Source organism: Mauremys mutica, chromosome 7 (genome assembly GCF_020497125.1).
Source record: "Mauremys mutica isolate MM-2020 ecotype Southern chromosome 7, ASM2049712v1, whole genome shotgun sequence".
Lineage (NCBI taxonomy): Eukaryota > Metazoa > Chordata > Testudines > Geoemydidae > Mauremys > Mauremys mutica.
Genome location: NC_059078.1, coordinates 76,224,637 through 76,245,496, shown reverse-complemented (window position 1 = coordinate 76,245,496; position 20,860 = coordinate 76,224,637). Strand labels below are relative to the sequence as shown.

Here is a 20,860-nt window from a genome sequence, read left to right as displayed (position 1 = left end):
GACAAATCCATGTTTGCTTTTCATGATAATGCTATAAATTCTCTAGGTGCTTACAAATTGATTGTTTAATAATATATTCCAGTTATCTTTCCAGGTGTTACAGTTAGGCTGACTAGTCTATAATTTCTTGGGTCCTCCTTTTCCCTGTTTTTAAATAGAGATACTATGCTTGCCCTTCACCCTTCCACCATGAGTTCTCAAAGATCATCACTGATGGTTCTGAGATTGCTTGAGCTCATTCCTTAAGTACTCTAGGGTGAATTTTGACAGGCTCTGGTAACTTAACTTATCTAAATATTCTTTAACTTGTTCTTTCCCCATTTAGCTTGTCTTCCTTCCCCCTTGTTGTTAATATTAATGGTGTTAAATGTCTAGTCATAGTTAACCTTTGGGGTGAAGACTGAAGCAAAATAGGCATTCAATACCTCAGCCTTCTTGTCCTTTATTAGCTCTCCTTACCCACTAAATGATGGCGCTACACATTGCTTTGTCTTTCCCTTGCTTCTAATGTGTTCATAGAACCTCTCCTTTATTGCCTTTTACGTCCTTGCAAGGTGTAGCTAGTTTTGTGCATTAGCTTTTCTGATTTTGTCCCTACCTGCTTGTGCTGTTCTTCATACTCACCTTTAGCAATTTGTCCGCTTGTACGGTTTCTTTTGGGGTTTTAGGTCATCAAAATGCTCTTCTTGCAGCCTTCTTGATTTTCATACATAGTATCTTTCCTTAGGATTGGTAAGTTTCTTGTTGTGCCTTTGATATTGTCTCTTTGAGAAACTACCAACACTCTTGAACTCCTTTTTCCCTTAGATTTTCTTCCCATGGGACCTTTATTGTCTACTTTTTTGAAATCTGTTGTCCTTGCTCTGTTGCTCTCATTCCTTCCTTTCCTTAAAACTCAAGTTGCCTTCCACCTTTTGGTTTGCAACTAATTCCTCCCGGTTAGTCAAATTAAGTCTATAATGGCTGTCACCTGTGTTATTTGCTGGAGAAAAAAGGAAAACTTGAAAACTTTGTGGAATAGTGAACTTCTTGGTTTGTTGAGTTTTAAGGTTTTTTAAAAATTATTACGAGTTGTGGCCAGACCAACATTCATGAATCAATTTGTGTTGTAACAGATTAGAAGATACAACCCAACGACTGAAATTTTATGTCATTATCAAAATCAGATATTTTATGAAGAAATTCCATCTTTGTCTAACCATATACTGATATTTATTTGGACTGAGGCAATGCACTTTTTCAGGGACCTGTAAAATAAAAGAAAAAACTGGATTATGTTGTTTTTGGCACCATTTTCAGTGATGCCCTCCTTCATTTTCCTTCCAATTTTACATGCAATTATGAAATGACTAATGTAATGGCTTAAATCTTCTAAACACACATTTTATACATACATTAAAAACTATGTGTGTGTGTGTGTGTGTGTGTGTATCACTCACCACCACTGGTATCTGATGAACACAGAAAATAGTACCATGGCAGTGGGAGGATGTTCTTCTCCATCTCTCCTGTGGCACGTGCACAGACTGCAGTGATTTTGAATGGGTTGTGGCACTACTGGATTCACTGCCTATGCCACAGGCTGTATGCTGTCTCTAACTGCCCCTCATAGACCCTGCTGGACTGTGGTAATGTACTCTAGGTACTTAGAGTGCATCAAGAGTCCACACAGCGCAGTTAGAGCATAATATACAGCTTGTGGCTTGGGCAGTGAATCCCTGCTGTGGCTTGCCTCCCATCAACCCCCTAGTGCACAGTTTGCAGCATGAGGAGAAGCTGTGGGGGGAGGAGGGGCAGGAGGAGGAGAGAGTGAATGTGTCAGAGCAGGGAGAAGAGGCAGAGGATCATCCTGGGAAGAAGGTCCAGGCCCGAGGCAGCATAGGAGGGCAGCTTTCCTAGGTCTGACTCTCCTCTTCTCCCTATTTGAGAGTGAGGGGCACATTGAGGGAGGGAGGGGTCCAGGGATGGAGGTTGGCTGTAAACAGGTAGGGGAGATGACAGCAGGGGAGAGGTTTCAGTTTCTCTGGGGGAAGTGGAGGGGAGCAGACCTCCCTAGTTCCTCCTCTTTTTTTTCCCCATTAACATCCCTGAAGGTCTTACTGCAAGGTTGGCATCTTTGCCTTTAGATGTAAAATTTTGTTGTTGTTTTTTTAAATAGAGAATAGGTGAATATTCACCTAATTTTTCTGGGGCTTTTTGTAGGGATCAATCATGACCAACCCATGTATTTTTAAAGGTATTGAACTGTGTCTACACTAGATGCAAGGTTGTGTTTAAGATTATGTTAACGCTTTCTCAAGCACACCCTATTTTCCTAATCTGGAAAAGTACTTTGTGGACAAGTGGAGAACAGGTAGTCTTGACACCTATTTTAAATTAAAGACATGATGTATGCTTAAGAAGACAAGCTCAAATGAGGGATAAGAAAACTCTCAGGACTCATTTGTGACATATCTTGACCTCAAGAAGACAAGATTTAACATTAACATTTCAAAAAAATTGGAAGTAAGTAGTAACAAATTCTTATGTATATATCAGAGAGAAACAAAAATAGATCTCTCACACACCCCTTGAATTTTATTAGCATGTCACTTTTAAGATCAGTCTTTTAAGTGGCAACGTGCATGTCACAAATCAGAATAGTTTCAGAAGTTATGGAATAATTACACAGCTCGTTTTTAAATATTTTGTTGCATATGGGTTTATTTTAAAAAAATTAAGATAGGAACGATCCAGCTACAAAGTATTTTTAGTGCTATAAGAACAAAAATACAGAAATATTTTGGGAAAGGGAAAGGAGGGTAAGAATGGTTTTGAAAAATTCATAAGGATAATATCTCACTTCTATAATGAAAACAGCACCCCAAAATTAGAAATAAACAGTACTAAACTTCCGATGTTGTTATTTTCCATGCTGGGCAAAAGTAACTTATAATGAAGTTTTTACAGAGGTGTGTAATTACTGTATTTCCTGTTTGCATGGGGGATGATATTTTTAAATTATTAGAATATATAAACTCTTTTTGGTATAGGAATAAAATTAATCATATATTAGATGAAACCACACGCAAGCTTCTTTTAATTCTACGTTGAAGTTCTATTTTGAAGTAATGATTTGTGCAAATTATGCAGTAAGTGAACATGCTCAAAGTGTCACCCACTTGTCTCAATGGGTGGGGAAACTTGATGGGGCCAGTGGCAAAGAGGGACAAGCCCAGAAGCGAAGGAGGGACACACTCTGTGAGGGGCACCATTGTAGCTGCTCCTCCCGTCCTCTGGGAGGCTCTGACATAAGTTGGAAGGGAGAAGTGCTGACTGGCCAACATCCCCCAGCTCTTGGAGCACGGGCCATGTGATGTGGAACCACTGTTGGGTCCGTTCGAGCAGTGAGAACTATACAGGGTCAGACACATGAAGCCCCATTGACACCAATAGATCATTAGAATGACTCCATTTTCTCAACTGTAGTTTATTTAAGAAACGTATTTAAGGTGGAATACTAGTAGAGGTGGTGTGGCATGTTTTTACAAAATACGGTAATTTTTATGACACTTGACTTCAGCAGTCTTCTATGAAATCTTTGCTAAGAAGTGGAGTGGGACCACATTTTTGTGTGGCAGATTACAGCACCATTGGGTTAGCAGAGTGCAGGATAGTAAGACCCTACTGTGTGTATTATATCTTGCATACCTCCATAAAGAAATAACACTTTAAAAAATAATTAAACAGAACATATCAGGTTATCCTGCTTACTAGAACTTGAGAATAAATCATGGCTCTTTTTACCCTTCTGCATTAAATAGAAACTCAGCCGACTCTTTCATTTTAAAGTATTTTATTAAGAGATGAAATTTCTAGACAACTTCTTTCTCCTGAAAATTTAACAACACAGAAAGTGACAACATTCATATTTAATATTACTATATTGATGTTTCATAATTACAAAGTTGCTTCCTTACTGATTTCCAGACACTAATGTTTAATTCTTCTTCGAGTGATTGCTCATATCCATTCCATGTAGGTGTGCGCGCGCCGCGTGCACGTTCGTCGGAAGACTTTTACCCTAGCAACACTCAGTGGGTCGGCTGGGCGCCCCCTGGAGTGGCGCCACCATGGCCCTGGATATATACACCAGCCGACCCACCCACTCCTCAGTTCCTTCTTACCGCCCGTGTCGGTCGTTGGAACAGTGGAGTGCGGCTTAGCTGACCTCCACCTCCCTAGCATTCTCACAGTTCTCGTTCTCTTTCTCTCTAGTTGTAGATTTAGTTTAAGTTTAGATAAGTATACTTAATTCTTAAGTCTTAATTGGTAAGTTAGTATTTAGTAGGTTTAGTCGGGTTCGGGGCTTAGGCCCTCCCCACACCGGGACCGGTGCACATGCCCGGCTCCCCGGGATTCAAGCCGTGCTCGGCTTGCCATCGGCCGATGCCTACAGGAGATCAAACAGGAGTCATGCGGAAGTGCCTCGGCGAGTCGCACTTGTCTGCTAAGTGCTCGATTTGCAAGTCGTTTAAGCCTCGCACTAAAAAGGAGCGGGACATTAGGCTTAAACAGCTCCTTATGGAGGCGGCTCTTACCCCTCCATCTTCGGCACCGAGTGCGGGCCCATCGGACTTGAGAAGTTCCTCTTCGGCACTGGGCCGCACCGGTATACCCAATCCTTCCTGGCACCGGACGTCCCCGGCTCCCAAGTCAAGCCTGAGGCGCTCGCTCTCTCCGAGAGCAAAAAAGGCTAAGACCCCTGCTGCTCCGGCACTGCCCGACGCGAGGGCACGGCTCAGCTGCACCGCCTGGCGCCCACTCCCGCCGCGGCACCTGCTAAGCCGGCGCTGTCGACTCTGGTCCGCCAAGGGCCGTCAAGTCCGGCACCTGTCTCCCCGGCACCTGCTGTGGTTGAGCTGGTCATACCATCCACGCCGGAGGTATGTGAAGTAGCGAAGGACCTGATCACGCTGTCAGACTCGGCACCGCCACTACCCCCGTCACCGCCGGTGTGGGTGATCCAGTCAATTGGGAAGTCGGCCCTGATTCATCCAGCTTCTGTCAGCGCTCCTGACCGGCACCGCTCTCGATCGCGGTCCCGCAGACTTTCCAGGTCCAGGTGCCGTTCCCGCTCTTCACGCCGCTCGCAGTCCCGGCACCGCTCCACGATGCGGCGCCGGTCGGACTCGCGGCACCGTTCTTCCTCCCGGTCGCCGTCCTACTATCCACGGCACCGCTCACGCTCCCGGCACCGCTCCCCCAGGAGCCGCTCGCGACGCCGCTACTCCAGGTCCCGGTTGACCTCCTGGCACCGGGCCGGTCGTAGGTCCCGGTCGCGTTCTCAGCACCGGAGTTCTTTGCGTCACCGGTCTCCCGTGCGGAAGAGCACCAGATCGGTGGGGACATCGGCCCAAGGTCTCTCTGCTCCTCCATGGCCTTCCAGGCATCCGTCGGTTTCGTCCCAAGCGGGAAGTTACTACTCCCAGGACCACAAAGCGGATGTGCCGGAGGGCCTCTTTCAGGAAGCCCTTCCCCAAGCGTAAGGTGCTCAGCAGTGGCCCTTTTGGACACCATGGGCATACCATCAGGCCCAAGGTGCTCCTCTTGTTCCCTCACGTGCCGCCTCTTCTGAGCATCGGGCCCCAGAGGCCACTATTAGTCGTCCTCCACCAGCTGGCACGGACGAACAGTTGGCTCAAGCATCCACCTCACCGGCACGACTTGAGCAGGAGCCTCAGCAGGACCAGGACCAGATGCAGGATGCCCTTGCCCCCGGCGTCTCGTCCTCCTCTTCGCCGGATGAGGCAGTGGCTGGCTCGTCGTCCTCGAGCCCACCTCCAATAGATCTTACGGCGCTCCAGGACCTCCTCAGGAGAATTGCACTCAATATAAATTTACAGGTAGAGGAGGTCCCCCAGAGGTTGAGGATCCTGTCGTCAGCATCCTTGCGGCTGACACGCCAACCAGAGTGGCTCTGCCATTTATTAAAACTATTCAAGCCAAGGCAGACACATTATGGCAATCGCCGGCCTCTATTCCGCCGACAGCAAAGGGAGTCAAGCGTAAATATATGGTGCCATCCCGAGGGTACGAGTACCTCTATATGCATCCTCCTCCTTCCTCCCTGGTGGTCCAGTCCATCAATGATAAGGAGCGCCATGGGCAGCAGGCCCTGGCTCCGAAATCCAAAGAAGCCAGAAGGATGGACCTTCTCGGCCGCAAGGTATATTCGGCGGGCGCCTTACAGCTGCGCGTAGCGAATCAGCAAGCTCTGCTGAGTCGCTACGATTATAACACCTGGGCGGAGATGGCTAAATTCCGGGAGTTGCTTCCCCCAGACTCCCGCCAGGAGTACAAGGCCTTCCTTGAGGAAGGGAAAAAGGTGGCCAGGACCTCGTTACAGGCTTCCCTAGACGCGGCGGACTCTGCAGCCAGAACCTTGGCGTCCGATATCACCATGAGGCGCATCTCCTGACTGCAGGCTTCCAACCTTCCGCCCGAACTTCAGTATACCATTCAGGACTTGCCCTTCGAGGGCAAGAGTTTATTCTCGGAGAAGACTGACACCAGACTCCAGAATTTGAAGGACAATAGGGTCACTATACGTAACCTGGCCATGCATACCCCCGTGACCCAGCGGCGCACTTACCGCCCACAGCCCTTCCGTCCGTACTCTGTGCCTAGGCAGAGACAGGATTTTGGCAGGCGCCGAGGGCGCGGAGGCCGCAGGCGCTATTCAGGCCCGCAATCCAACCAAAACCGCGGCTCCTGCAAACCGCAACCGGGCCCGAAGTCGTCCTTTTGAAGGCGTGCCCGGGGACAGCATACCACTTCCCGCTCAAGATCCTTTCCCTCCCTTCTCCAACTGCCTCTCTTATTTTTTCCCTCCGTGGTCCCACCTGACCTCGGACATCTGGGTCCTGCGCACCGTTAAGCAAGGATACCACCTCCAATTTGCTTCAACCCCGCCTTACCGCCCTCCCTCCCAGTCCCTCTTCAGGGACCCCTCTCACGAGCAATTCCTCTTGCAAGAGATCCAGACGTTTCGCACCATCGGAGCAATAGAGGAGGTGCCAAGGAGAGAATGGGGCAAAGGGTTTTACTCTCGTTACTTCCTGGTCCCCAAGTCAAAAGGGGGCCTCAGGCCTATCCTAGACCTATGGGGCCTCAACAAATTCCTAATAAAGTTAAAATTCCGGATGGTCTCGCTGGGGACCATTATCCAGTCCTTGGATCCCGGAGACTGGTATGCTGCCCTCGATATGAAGGACGCTTATTTTCATATAGCCATTTTTCCTCCGCACAGGAGATACCTCCGCTTTGTAGCGGGTCATCGGTATTTCCAATTTGCGGTCCTTCCCTTCGGCCTCTCCACAGCACCTCAAGTGTTCACGAAGTGCATGGCAGTGGTTGCCGCCCACCTCCGTCGTCAAGGGGTCCACATGTACCCGTACCTGGACGACTGGCTCATCAGGGGAGCGTCCCAGGAACAAGTCAGGGTACATGTATGAGTGGCAAAGGACCTGTTTGCATGTCTCAGCCTGCTGCTCAACGTGGACAAATCCACCCTGGTCCCCACTCAGAGGCTGGACTTTATAGGGGCTACCTTGGATTCCACTCTGGCCACGGCCTGCCTCCCTCAGCCGAGATTCCTGGCGATGGCCGCGATCATCCGCAGTCTTCAGGCCTTTCCCACAACCTCGGTCTGCACCTGCCTCGGTCTCCTAGGCCACATGGCGGTGTGTACTTATGTCACCAAATTCGCCAGGCTACGCCTTCGCCCGATTCAAACATGGCTCCATTCGGTGTACCGTCCGGGCAGGGACACGATGGACACTCTAGTCACTGTCCTGCCGAGTACACTGCGCTCCCTCGACTGGTGGCTGAACCCTTCCATGGTCTGTGCGGGGTTACCGTTCCACCCACCGCGGCCCACCCTGTCTCTGACGACAGATGCGTCATCCCTCGGCTGGGGAGCCCACCTCGGTCGCCTGCGCACCCAAGGCCTGTGGTCATCAGAGGAACTCTCCCTCCATATAAATGTGCGGGAGCTCAGAGCGGTTCGCCTGGCATGCCATGCATTCCGCAAGCTTCTGTCCGGCCGTTGTGTCTCCGTGCTTACGGACAACACAAAGGCCACGTATTACATAAACAAGCAGGGAGGGACTCGCGCCTCCCCTCTTTGCCTCGAAGCCATCGAGCTATGGGAATTTTGCATATCACATGCGATCGACCTGGTGGCATCCTTTCTCCCAGGAGTTCGGAACACTCTCACGGATCGGCTGAGCAGATCCTTCCTGTGCCACGAGTGGTTCATAAGACCGGACATTATCCACGCGATCTTCCGCAAGTGGGGCTTTCCCCGAGTGGACCTTTTCACGACTCGCACGAACAGGAAGTGCCAAGCGTTCTGCTCGTTCCAGGGCCACTCACCAGGATCGATCTCGGACGCATTCCTCATTCAATGGAAGTACCAGCTGCTCTACGTGTTCCCCCCGTTTCCACTAGTTCACAAAGTTCTGTTGAAGCTCCGGCAGGACAGGGCACATCTAATCCTGATTGCTCCAGCGTGGCCCAGGCAGCCCTGGTACACCACGCTGCTCAGCCTGTCCGTATCTTCACCGATCACCCTCCCCCTCTGCCCAGATCTTGTAACCCAGGAGCACGGCAGTCTCCGTCATCCGGACCTTCCGTCTCTCCACCTCATGGCGTGGCTCCTGCGTGGCTAGACTCCTCGGAGTTGCACTGTTCCGCCCCTGTGCAGCATGTTCTGCTCAGTAGTAGGAAACCTTCCACTCGGTCCACCTACTTGGCCAAGTGGAAGCGTTTCTCAGCCTGGTGTGCATCACAGGCTCTTACGCCCTCGAAGGTCCCCCTTCCAGTCATTCTAGACTACTTCTGGCACCTTAAGCAGCAGGGCCTTGCCATATCTTCCCTGAAGGTCCATTTGGCGGCCATATCCGCCTTCCATCCCGGCGAGGGTGGGCACTCTGTGTTTTCTCACCCGGTGGTCGCTAGGTTCCGCAAGGGCCTCGAGCGCCTCTACCCTCAAGTTCGCCGCCCCGCCCCTACCTGGGACCTTAACCTAGTACTGAACAAGCTTATGGGTCCGCCCTTTGAGCCACTGGCAACTTGCTCTCTCCTATATCTTTCATGGAAGACAGTTTTTCTGGTGGCTATTACTTCAGCCAGGAGGGTCGCTGAGCTCCGAGCACTCACTGTAGACCCCCCTTACACTGTCTTTCATAAGGACAAAGTTCAATTGCGGCCACATCCTGCTTTTCTCCCTAAGGTGGTTTCGGCCTTCCATACCAATCAGGACATCTTCCTCCCAGTTTTCTTCCTTAAACCTCATTCATCTCCACGGGAGCAGCGGTTGCACTCCCTAGATGTCCGCAGGGCGCTTGCATTTTATATTGACTGCACAAGGCCCTTCCGTAAGTCCTCCCAGCTTTTCGTGGCAGTAGCAGACCGTATGAAAGGCCTTCCCATCTCCGCTCAACGGATTTCCTCTTGGCTAACAGCATGCATCCGCACGTGCTATAACTTGGCCCATGTCCCAGCGGGCCACCTCACTGCCCATTCTACCAGGGCTCAGGCTTCTTCAGCCGCCTTCCTGGCACACGTACCAGTCCAGGAGATATGCTGTGCAGCGACCTGGTCATCGGTCCACACGTTTGCTTCACACTACACTCTGGTCCAGCAATCTAGGGACGATGCGGCCTTCGGCTTGGCGGTTTTACATTCCGCCACATCTCACTCCGACCCCACCGCCTAGGTAAGGCTTGGGAATCACCTACATGGAATGGATATGAGCAATCACTCGAAGAAGAAAAGACGGTTACTCACCGTTGTAACTGTTGTTCTTCGAGATGTGTTGCTCATATCCATTCCAAACCCACCCTCCTTCCCCTCTGTCGGAGTAGCCGGCAAGAAGGAACTGAGGAGTGGGTGGGTCGGCTGGGGTATATATTCGGGGCCTTGGTGGCGCCACTCCAGGGGGCGCCCAACCGACCCACTGAGTGTTGCTAGGGTAAAAGTCTTCCGACGAACGTGCACGCGGTGCGCGCACACCTACATGGAATGGATATGAGCAACACATCTCGAAGAACAACAGTTACAACGGTGAGTAACCGTCTTTTTAAAAATGAATTATTTCAAAGAATGAATATTTTTGTTTTTATGTTGCTTAAAACTTTCACTAAAGATAGTAATTAGTGTTTTATAGTTTGTTTTCAGAATGTTTGCATAGTGTATTATGTAAAGAGTACACACCAACATTTCTGTCATTACTTTTTAAATATGGAAGTGTGTCCTGCAAAGCCTTATTAATAATAAGAAGAAATATCATTGTATAGCATGTTTCAGTTAGGGACTTCTCCAGTGTTTTAAGGCTTTGTGGCTCATTAGCCACAAGTATATTCTTCCTCTGCAGCAATTCTATGTGTTTCTTGTGATGAAGCCTTTTTGTTACTTCATAAGAAGTCACAGATGTGTGAAAAGTAGGCCACAGGTCAAAGGCTGCATGCCCCCTACCCGTACAAATTGAAAGTGACAGACACCTCCCTGCTCTGCCACTAATTTGCCTCCATGTTAAATGCCTCTGAAGCACTAATTAAAATGAAAACTACTTGGGTCCTACCAACAAACTGATTGAGTTATTTATGGTGGAAGTGGTCACCAACAGTAATTGCAGTACATCCTTGAACAAATACAAATTTTTGCATTCAAGAATAGCGCCAGGCTGACAGGGGTCATGGGGTTCAAGCCCACTGAAACAAGAGGCCAAAGAAAGGCAAAATCAGTGTTCTGTTCATCTTAATACAAAATCTCCTTTGTCTCAGTTAACTGCCTAGGTGTCCGAGTTGCTTTTTAGTCTTTTGAGATCTAATTATGCTTCCTTTAATTAATCACTGTAAAAACTTCATTAGGGAAGAATGTGACTACGACTGCTGAATTTTAATTAACCATAATACTTGTCTACTGTAGTTCTGAAAAGGTGATTTTTAAGTTTGACTGTCTTTCCTATTTCTTTTCAGTGAATGAACAGATTATAAAGTGCATCCATGTAGCAGCCATGATTTTTCAGTGGAGGCTTGCTGTCTGCACAAAACTGCTCATGGGAAGCCAGGAAGATACTAATGTTCTAAGATGGGTCTAGAGGGCATATTAATAATTGATTTAACTGGTGTTGCATGCTGGAATGCAGCATCTTTTTCAGAAAGTTTTATAATGCTTTGGCTCTCAAAAAGAGGGCACAGATACTATATTTTGTTAGATGTTTCTTAGAGCCTGAATGTAAAATTAAACTCACTAAATATATTTTTAAGATTAACTTTTTAAGTAGTCTTGTACAGTACGCCTAACTTGTTATAGTAGTAAAAATAAATGGTTAATTTGACTTCTTTGCCATGTAATTATATTTTTCATTGACCTGCTGGCTGCTCTTCAAGCTTTTTCTGAAGTGTGATTTTGTTGCAGTAGAGACCTGGCAAATTATAGATAAAAGTTCTTGCTCACTGTTCAGTAGTATAACAGGAATAAATTATAATAGGTTTAGATATAACAATTTTTAAACAGACTTTACATACTAATGTATTCAACAGCATGATACCTATATGTGAACCTGAATTACACAGTCATCTGTTGTGGGCTAATAATCTTGTTACACATTTCAGAATGTTATTTTGAGCCACATGTTGTATTCCCAAGTATTTTGTTATATATTTTGAACAGTAAATCTTATGATAATTAAAACTAGCATTTATGTTGGGGCTAATCTTAATGTATTCAGTAGGCTAGTTATGTTCTGCGCACTGAAAACATTTTCTGCATTTTTTTTCCTTTTTTTTAATGTTTCAGAAGGCTTGGAGGAATTTTAAACTTTTGCTAAACACCTCAATTTCACTTTCTTTCAGGAGACAAGTTGGAATATTTATTAAATCATCACTGCTGTCAACCACCAAATCTCATCAGGCTTCACTGAACAAACCAAGTTTAAAATTTGTCAAGCAGCAGGGCCAGTTGCTAAGGGTGACAGTGCACGGGAAGGATTAAAAGTGAACAATGACTCAACTGAAAGTATACGTCAGATTACTGGGAGCCTATCTGTTCATCAGTCTTCATGTTCAAGGTAAATTCATATTTGTTTAAATAATCTCATTGTTTTTTAATAATCTTTCATTTGGAGTGGCTGTAAATTCCAGTGGTTTATGATATGGGTCCTGTTCAAATATCTGAATGTACAGTACTGTTCTTTTACAAGAGTAAAGTTTGTGTGGCTAATCAGTTGCACGTTTGTGTTAGAAGATTGTGAGGGAGTAAATTTAGTGACAAGTGTATAAACTAATTTAAATGTTAGATCTTTTCTGTCTCTTTCTCAGTGTGCATGAGTGGGTCTCACTAATGGTGATTGGTATCATGTCTGCATAAAAGGGATGATTTTATTTATATTTCCTTACGCAAATGTGGATAACTTGTATTTTCTTTATGGGTCTGATATCATAGGTATGTATAGATGTTACTATGAACAAGTGATCAGTCAGCCTCAAACGGTACAAAGAAGTACCCAGAATTGCAGATGACTATCCAAGCTACAAATTATGAAAGTGTGAAAATCATGTTCTGAACATATACAGTAATGTTTTGCTAAGTTTATTACATATGCGCATCACTACTTACCCTAAAAGTTTCAAATTAGTACTTCAGTGTTTTGGGAAACTAGGGTGTGGTGGTAAATGGGATCTTCCTGCTGCTTTCCTTGCGGAAAAGCTTCTTAGCCTAAGGGAACATATAAATGACTGGGAACCAGGAGGGCTGCTTCTGCTCGATTCTCAGCACTTCACAACACTTATTTTGAGTGGTCTGTTACTACAACCTTGATGGCTGAGTGTGGAAGTTGCAGCTTAGCATAGAAATATTTATTGAGTGGTAGTTTATGGCCTTGTTGTAGTGGGGAAACTGCTTTTCATTTGTGCAAACTGTGAGATTTTGGAAATCAGGTGCTATGCATGTACATCAGTGTTTCTATTATCTTTAAGAGCACAACTAAGAGATGATGTGCTATATGTGCATCCACTAATGGGCAAGGAGAAATCTTCTGGTGAGAGGAGGAGACCTATAGCATCAGTTTCTTCAGAATCTGAACTTTCATTCAAAATCAAAAACCTGGAAAATTATAGTTTTATGGTTGCAGAGGCATTCACAAGCATACACAGGGCATACCAGATTAGAGTTCTTTCCTAAGTCTACAGACAGCTCCAGTACCTCTGCATTGATCATAGCTTTGCCAAACAACTGTGCAGTTAACAGGACTGTAGACGATTTGACTGCTATTATTTAGTGCATATATGTAAACAGGTTTACAGCTTCTTGCCAGACACACATCAATCACTGCTTGATGTCATATGGATGGCTCAGTTTTATTTTTAGATGTCACTTGAGCTGCTTTTTCTTCAAGAGTAAGAGCCCTCCAAAGATGGAATTAGATGTAAAGGGAAAATTATTTATTTTGTAGTTTCAAGTGATGGGTCTTCTCTGAAATTTGAAGTCTTCAAATCATGATTTGAGGACTTCAAGTGATGGGTCTTCTCTGAAGTTTGAAGTCTTCAAATCATGATTTGAGGACTTCAGTGAGGCCTGGGCTATGGCTACACTTGCACTTTGAAGCGCTAAGTGTAGTCAAAGCGCCAGCGCTGGGAGAGAGCTCTCCCAGCGCTGTCCGTACTCCACCTCCCTGTGGGGAATAACGTACAGCACTGGGAGCCACGCTCCCAGCACTGGGGCTTTGACCACACTGGCGCTTTGCAGCGCCGCAATTTGCAGCGCTGGAGAGGGTGTGTTTTCACACCCTGCTGCAGCACTGCAAATTTGCAAGTGTAGCCATGGCCCTGGTCTACATTAAGCGTTTAAACTGGTTTTAGGAGCGTAAAACCGATTTAACGCCACACCCGTCCACACTGAGAGGCCCTTTATATTGATTTCTGTACTTCTCCCTAACGAGAGGACTAGCGCTAGTATTGGAATTACCATATCGGATTAGGGTTAGTGTGGCCGCAGATCGACGGTATTGGCCTCCGGGTGGTATCCCACAGTGCACCACTGACCGCTCTGGACAGCAATCTGAACTTGGATGCAGTGGCCAGGTAGACAGGAAAAGCCCCGCGAACTTTTGAATATTTCCTGTTTGCCTAGCGTGGAGCTCCGATCAGCACGTGTGGCGATGCAGTTAAAAATCAAAATAAAGAAAGAACTCCAGCATGGACCATGTGGATGTGATTGCTGTAAGGGCAGGCAAATCTGTTCTATCAGCGCTCCGTTACAGAAGACGAAATTCAAAATAATTTTTAAAAAATCTCCAGACAGACGCCATAGCAGGGATTCAGCGCACTGCTGCGTGACAAGCGTAACGGAAAGCCAAAGAATCAAATGGACGCTCATGGACTGGAGGACTCAAGCTATCCCACAGTTCCTGCAGTCTCCGAAAAGCATTTGCATTCTTGGCTGAGCTCCAAATGCTTCTAGGGTCAAACACAGTGTCCGCGGTGGGTCAGGGCATAGCTCGGGAATTTACACCCCCCCCCAACATCCACCCCCAGAAGTGAAAGGGAAAACAATCCTCTCTTGACTCTTTTACATGTCACCCTATCTTTACTGAATGCTGCAGATAGATGGGATGCTGCAGCACTCAACACCAACATCCTTGCTCCCCCCCCGCCATGGGTGGCTGATGGTACAATATGACTGATATCCATCGTCATCATTGGCCTATTGGCACATGGGGCAGTGCAAAAGGACTGGTAACCATGCCGACTAGCATCAGTGAGGTCGATCAAGGGCGCCTGCTCCTAATTTTTCCTGGTAGATGGTGCAGTATGGCTGGTAACCGTCTTCATCTTAGCAACAGGGGGCTGAGCTCCATCGGCCCCCGCCCTTCATGTGTAAAGAAAAGATTCAATTGCCCCTGGACTAGCAGCGGGATGCTGGGCTCCTCTCCTCCACACTGCTTAATGTCCTGTCTGGACTATCATAGCAGCTGGAGGCTGCCTTCCACTCATTTCTCACTAACAAGTCACTGTGTCTTATTCCTGCATTCTTTATTACTTCATCACACAAGTGGGGGGACAATGCTACGGTAGCCCAGGAAGGCTGGGGGAAGAACGGAATCAACAGGTGGGGTTGTTGCAGGAGCACCCCCTGTGAATAGCATACAGCTCATAATTTCTGCAGGATCTGACACAGAGCAGCTGTGCTCTCTGGTTCTATGATACAGTGGTTCTCTAGTACACTTGCCCATATTCTAGGCAGGACTGATTCTATTTTTAGATACCAAAAAGGAGGGATTGACTCAGGGAGTCATTCCCAATTTTGGCTTTTGCGCCCCTGGCTGATTTCAGCCAGGGGCACTTATGACAGCAGCAAATGGTGCAGTGCAAAAGGACTGGTAACCATGATCATCTTATTACCAATTTATGGTATGGTAGATGGTACAGTATGGCTGGTAACCATCTCTGCTGTCATGCAAAAGCAAAAGCATGCTGCTGTGTAGCACTGCTGAATCGCCTCTGTGAGCGGCATCTAGTACACATACGGTGACAGTCACAAAAGGCAAAACAGGCTCCATGATTGCCATGCTATGGCATCTGCCAGGGCAATCCAGGGAAAAAAGGCGCGAAATGCTTGTCTGCCGTTGCTTTCCCAGAGGAAGGAGTGACTGACGACATTTACCCAGAACCACCCGCGACAATGATTTTTGCCCCATCAGGCACTGGGATCTCAACCCGGAAATTCCAAGGGGTGGGGGAGGCTGCGGGAACTATGGGATAGCTACGGGATAGCTACCCACAGTGCAACGCTCCAGAAATCGACGCTAGCCTCGGACTGTGGACGCACACCACCGATTTAACCGGTTTATGTAAAATTGGAATAATCCCGTAGTGTAGATGTACCCTGACTCAGCCAGAGGTTAGGGGGTCTATTATAGGGGTGGGTGGGTGAATTTCTGTGGCCTGCAGTGTGCAGAAAGTCAGACTAGATGGCCGGTGCGTGTGCCCTGGATGCCCCTGTGCCGTCTCACCTGAAGGCATCAAGGGCAGAGAAGTCTCTGCTGTCCCTCAGTTTCTTCTTTGCTGGTGAGAGAGATCCCCTGTCTGATTCTCTGCACCATTGTGACTTTGCTACTCTTTTATATAGTTAGGTTAATATAGGTTTTTAAGGGTTTTTTTTTTTAGTGGTAGGCACGCACCTCAAGTTCTTCACAGTCATATTGTTGTGATGTGATTATGACATAATTATGATGTATTTTATGCAAGGTACGTCATGTAGGGTGTCGTCGGAGAGGTTGTGATTTGCTGAATGTGCTTGTCCTATTTGTATGCATGTATCACTTTTGTATCTGAGGTTATGAATATTAACTATGTATCTGTATTTCAGGTGTAGTTGCACTTGGGTGGTGCCCACTGGACAGGATGCTTTCGATCTGGATGGTGGGTGGGGAAGGAAGGGCCTGTTCTGGGCAGTGAGCCATTGGGAAAAAACAGAGGGCCTTGTGGGGAGGCTTGTCTCCCACGGGGGGATCCTTCCTGAGGGCGCTACAGACGGCCGCTGAGTGATGGCTGCTGTGACTCTGCAGGGACATGTGATGAGACCATGTGTCTCTGGACTCCATCTTGAGATGTCAGTATTTTTTCCATGGACCAGTCTGGTAACCAAGAGGAATCGGGGGAAAGGCATATTTCAGTTCCCTCCTCCCTCCCCCCCGCTCTGTTCCCAACCTTGCCGGGCTCCCCCCTCATCTCCTGCCTGGCCCCATGGGCTCCCCCCAGCTCACTCACAGGTCATATCACATGGAGAGAAAGTTTCTCTCCTGGCCCTGGCCTGGCCCTGTGGGGCCCTGCCCCTGCCAGAGACCGAGTGGTGCCGGCAGAGAGGGTGGGAGGGACTCACCGTGGCTCCAGGCGGTGATTGGGTTGGGCTGCCAGTGATGGTCCGTGCTGCTCCGGGCTCCTGGGAGGGGTGGGGAGTGGAGCCGGAGCCCTCAGCCAGCTCACTGAGGAGTGAGTGGGCAGAGGGGAGGGGCCAGTAGAGCGGGGTCGGGGAGAAGCCTGCCGACCCAGCGCTGGAGAGGGGCTAGAGAGGAGTCCGTGCTGCGGCCAAGTGAAGTCCCTCCACAGTCAGCAAGGGGGAGCCCCTTGTGAGCCACCCCATCCCCCGGCTACAGCACCCTAGGCGTGGGCCAGCCTTGCTCAGCACTGTCTACCAGTACTGCTGCGGTGACAGGTTATCTCTTCAGCTCCAGTGGTAGAGGAGACTCAAGTTTACTCTAGAATTATAGATAGGGTATCCCCACCGTTAGAGCAGTACTCATTTTCTTCCTCCCTTTCAGAATTCAGTTACAGGGTGTCCTCTACCTGTGCACCTTGTTCCCATTCATGACTCCTTACTTGTCTGACTAGACTAGGGAATCCAGGAGTTGCCACTAGTGTGACCAGATGACAAAGGTGAAATACTGGGATGCGCCGGGGGGGGTGGAGCAAAAAAAAGCCGCCAGAGCCCCCACACACACCAGCTCGCCTCGTCTCCACCTCCCCCCGTAGAGGAAGGTGCCCAGCTGGTGCAATCCCACCCACTTAGACAGCAGCATTTCAGGCAGGTGGCAGCTCTGCCCTGCACAGAGCACCCCGGGATTAGGAAGTGAGTGGCTGGGATGTGCTCAGCGTGTGGCTGCTGTGACCCCACTGAGTTGCCCCGCGTGTGGGGCGAGTCTGTCCCCATGTACAAGAACGGCCTGTAGCGCCGACCCACCTGCGGCCCGTCCATGTGCTGCAGCCCCGGGGGGTTCAGGGCAGGGCACACGGCACGCAATGGCTGGTCAAAGGGGCCGGGGGACACAGGAGCCCTCGAGGAATGGGGGCCGCCAGCTGCCCCAGGGCAGGGGGCCGGTGGGCGGCAGCTCTGCCCCTCAGGCACGGGGTCTGGGTGCGGCACTGGTGCCCCGGCAAGGCGCCCCACGGCCTCTCCCACCACGCGGCTCGGGACGCTGGACAAACAAGCAATTTTGTCCTCCCCAAATGCCCTGGCCTTACCATCTTCATGGCCGCGCCACGCACGCTGGTGTCACCCCCTCCCTCCAGCGCTTGCGCTGCCATACAGCTGATCAGTGCAAGCCTGGGAGGGAGGAGGAATGCGGCGTGCTTGGGGAAGAGGTGGGGTCAGGGCAGGGATTTGGGGAGGGATCTAATGGGGGAAGGAAGGGGTGGAGTCGGGGTGGGGGGGCACGAGCCCCTCTGAGCTCCACCTGTGCGCCGGAGCGGAGGGCAAAGTTGCTTGTTTGTCCAGTAGGACAAACAAGCAAATATCGGGACAGTCCTGATAGAATCGGGATGTCTGGTCACCCTAGTTGCCACTATAAAAATAAACCCATGAGTTCTTGAGGAGAGAGTGTCTTTTGACCACTGCATATTTCAGCTTACAGTGCTGTTTAAAGCATGGAAACCCCAAAGAGGAAGATGTTGATGTGATTGTTAAAGACAAACGTCCTTTTTTGCACATTAACTATTTCCTATATGCCTTAATTAGAACAGCTTTATTACCAAGGAAATGGAACCCTAGTTCCATAATTTCACAATGAAGAGACTGAAGATTTTAAAAAAGGTGCTGTAGTATTTTGTCATTCATTCTCCTATGGTTATAAAAATGTGCCCTCTGCTGAAATTTTGCACAGAAGAACATCATTCTCTTTTTATTTGCCTATTAAAAATTAAGTTTGGCTATTTAAATTTTAAAACAAAACTTAAGAAATAAGTTCACAGTTTAACTCTTATCTGCTGATCCTTGCTCCAAAAGAACAGGGCAGCTATCTATATGAATGTCTTCAGAGGTCACATGCCTGGTACACGAGATGTCACTGGAAGGGGAATGTTATTCTAAATTTGTCAGGCTTGAGAAAGCAATGAAGTGATTAAGACACTTTCTTTACACTCCAAGAAGCTGAAGGTATTTTTAAAAGGGAAAGTGCTGACATATATGCACGTTACCTAAAATATTCTAAAGCAAAATCTGCATAACGGTGTATGTTAAATCATTGCTGTCCTCAACCTTGGTATTAGGTAGAAAACTGGTAGATTTCAGTTTTGTTGTAGCAGATGTTTTTCAGAGTCTGTGTCCCTACGTACAACAATAATCTTTAAATGAAAGTAACTTTATAAAAAAGTCAGTCTAGCTGTTGTTCACAGGGAAGCTTTTTCCAGAGTATTATTCCTGTTCAGAGCAACAGGAAAGAAAAAATTAAAAACAGCAAGAAAGGGATCCTTTTTATTCTTAGTACTTAAATTATTAGATTCTAAGCGTTTGTCTACAATTGACCAGCATAGCTATATCAGAATGATTCTGCCATAGTTACACTGGTATAACTCCCTATGTGGATACACTGTTCTGAAATAAAGATGATTTGGCCAAACCAGCTGTTTAATCTGTGTAAGCTTGAATCTTTTATAAGACCATAATTTAAGACTGATGTGCTGACACAGTTCCTGCTGCTGCTTCTTTGACTATCAGGAGTAAAGGGTATCCTGAAAGTTTCTTAGGCATTTTGTGTTGAGTTTCCCTCTACACAACATCTTGCCTTGTCAATTTTTTCTGTCTTGTAACTGTGTAGTGGGTCTTTAGTATGGTGTCATTGATTTCTTTCAAAGACATATTTGATGCTAAAGTTCCTGAGGATCAGAAATAGTTATTTCTGTGCCAGACCACTCTCTTGTTAGGTGAATCCTTCTTCCTTGCCAGAAAGCTCATGTTTGCATACTTCCCAAAGCCCAGGTCCCAGAATACACATTACTAAACTGTGATATTTTCCCTCTGTTAGGATGCATACAGGCAAGCTTTGAACTTCCCATATCTCTATAGACAGTAAAATAAATAAATGGCAACTCGTGCTGAATTATGAACTTTATGAAATCATAAATATGTAATAAAGTTGTTTTGTGTGAACTGTTACACTAAACATGCCTTTTTAAAAAGTCAAATTATTTACCAGCAATACATTGGTAAGCAACTCTTTGCAAACAGATGTACTTTTAAAGGAGTGTTTTGGAGGTCTCCTAGACCGTCCGTAGTAGCTATTAAAACTGAAGCTCAGTTTCTTTTCTAAGCCTGATTTACAACTCATTTTTCTTCTCCACCCCCTAACTTCACCAAAATCAAACTATTCCACTTCTCATTTTGCATGATACATTTTTCCCATAGTAAAATTTCTCTGAAAGGTTTGGGGTGGGGATGGGGTGGGGTTTCAAAAGTCTTCCGAGATTCTCACTTCTGGGTCTTACCTGACTGGCAGAACTACCACAGCTGTTAAAGAATGTTGTCCCCTAAGGCTGTGATAGCAGGATAGGGCAGAAGCAAGGTCCCCTACTGTGGTGTAGTACAGTGGTTCTCAAACTAGGGCTGTCACTTGTTCAGGGAAAGCCCCTGGCGAGCTGGGCCGGTTTGTTTACCTGCCGCGTCTGCAGGTTCGGCTGATTGCGGCTCCCACTGGCTGCGGTTCGCCGCTCCAGACCAACGCGGGGGCTGCAGGAAGCAGCGTGAGCCGAGGGACGTGCTGGCCGCCCTTCCTGCAGCCCCCATTGTCCTGGAGTAGCGAACCATGGCCAGTGGGAGCCGCGATCGGCCGAACCTGCGGACGCCGCAGGTAAACAAACAGGCCCAACCCGGCCTACCCAGAGCTTTCCCTGAACAAGCGACGGCCCTAGTTTGAGAACCACTGGTGTAGTGTCCACATGGTATAAATGCTGCCATCTGATCATTCCAGTCATTTCCTTCTTGGTAGTGGAGAGTGAAAGAACTCCCTTTCACAGAGCTTCTTCATTACTCCAGCACTTCT

The 20,860-nt window shown here is 47.7% G+C and overlaps 1 protein-coding gene and 1 long non-coding RNA gene across 3 annotated transcripts in view; one reads left to right on the top strand and one right to left on the bottom strand.

Annotated features, from left to right (window-relative positions):
* Positions 1-20,860, top strand: part of BMPR1A (bone morphogenetic protein receptor type 1A) — a 216,850-nt gene that overhangs the window by 87,292 nt on the left and 108,698 nt on the right. For both annotated transcript variants that reach the window (XM_045024178.1, XM_045024179.1), the window contains one exon: positions 11,904-12,118. In XM_045024178.1, coding sequence (XP_044880113.1) covers positions 12,052-12,118 — 67 coding nt within the window. In that variant the 5' untranslated portion in view covers positions 11,904-12,051. The remainder of the gene's footprint in view (positions 1-11,903; positions 12,119-20,860) is intronic.
* Positions 1-20,860, bottom strand: part of LOC123374333 — a 69,351-nt gene that overhangs the window by 11,031 nt on the left and 37,460 nt on the right. The gene's annotated exons all lie outside the window — the stretch shown is intronic.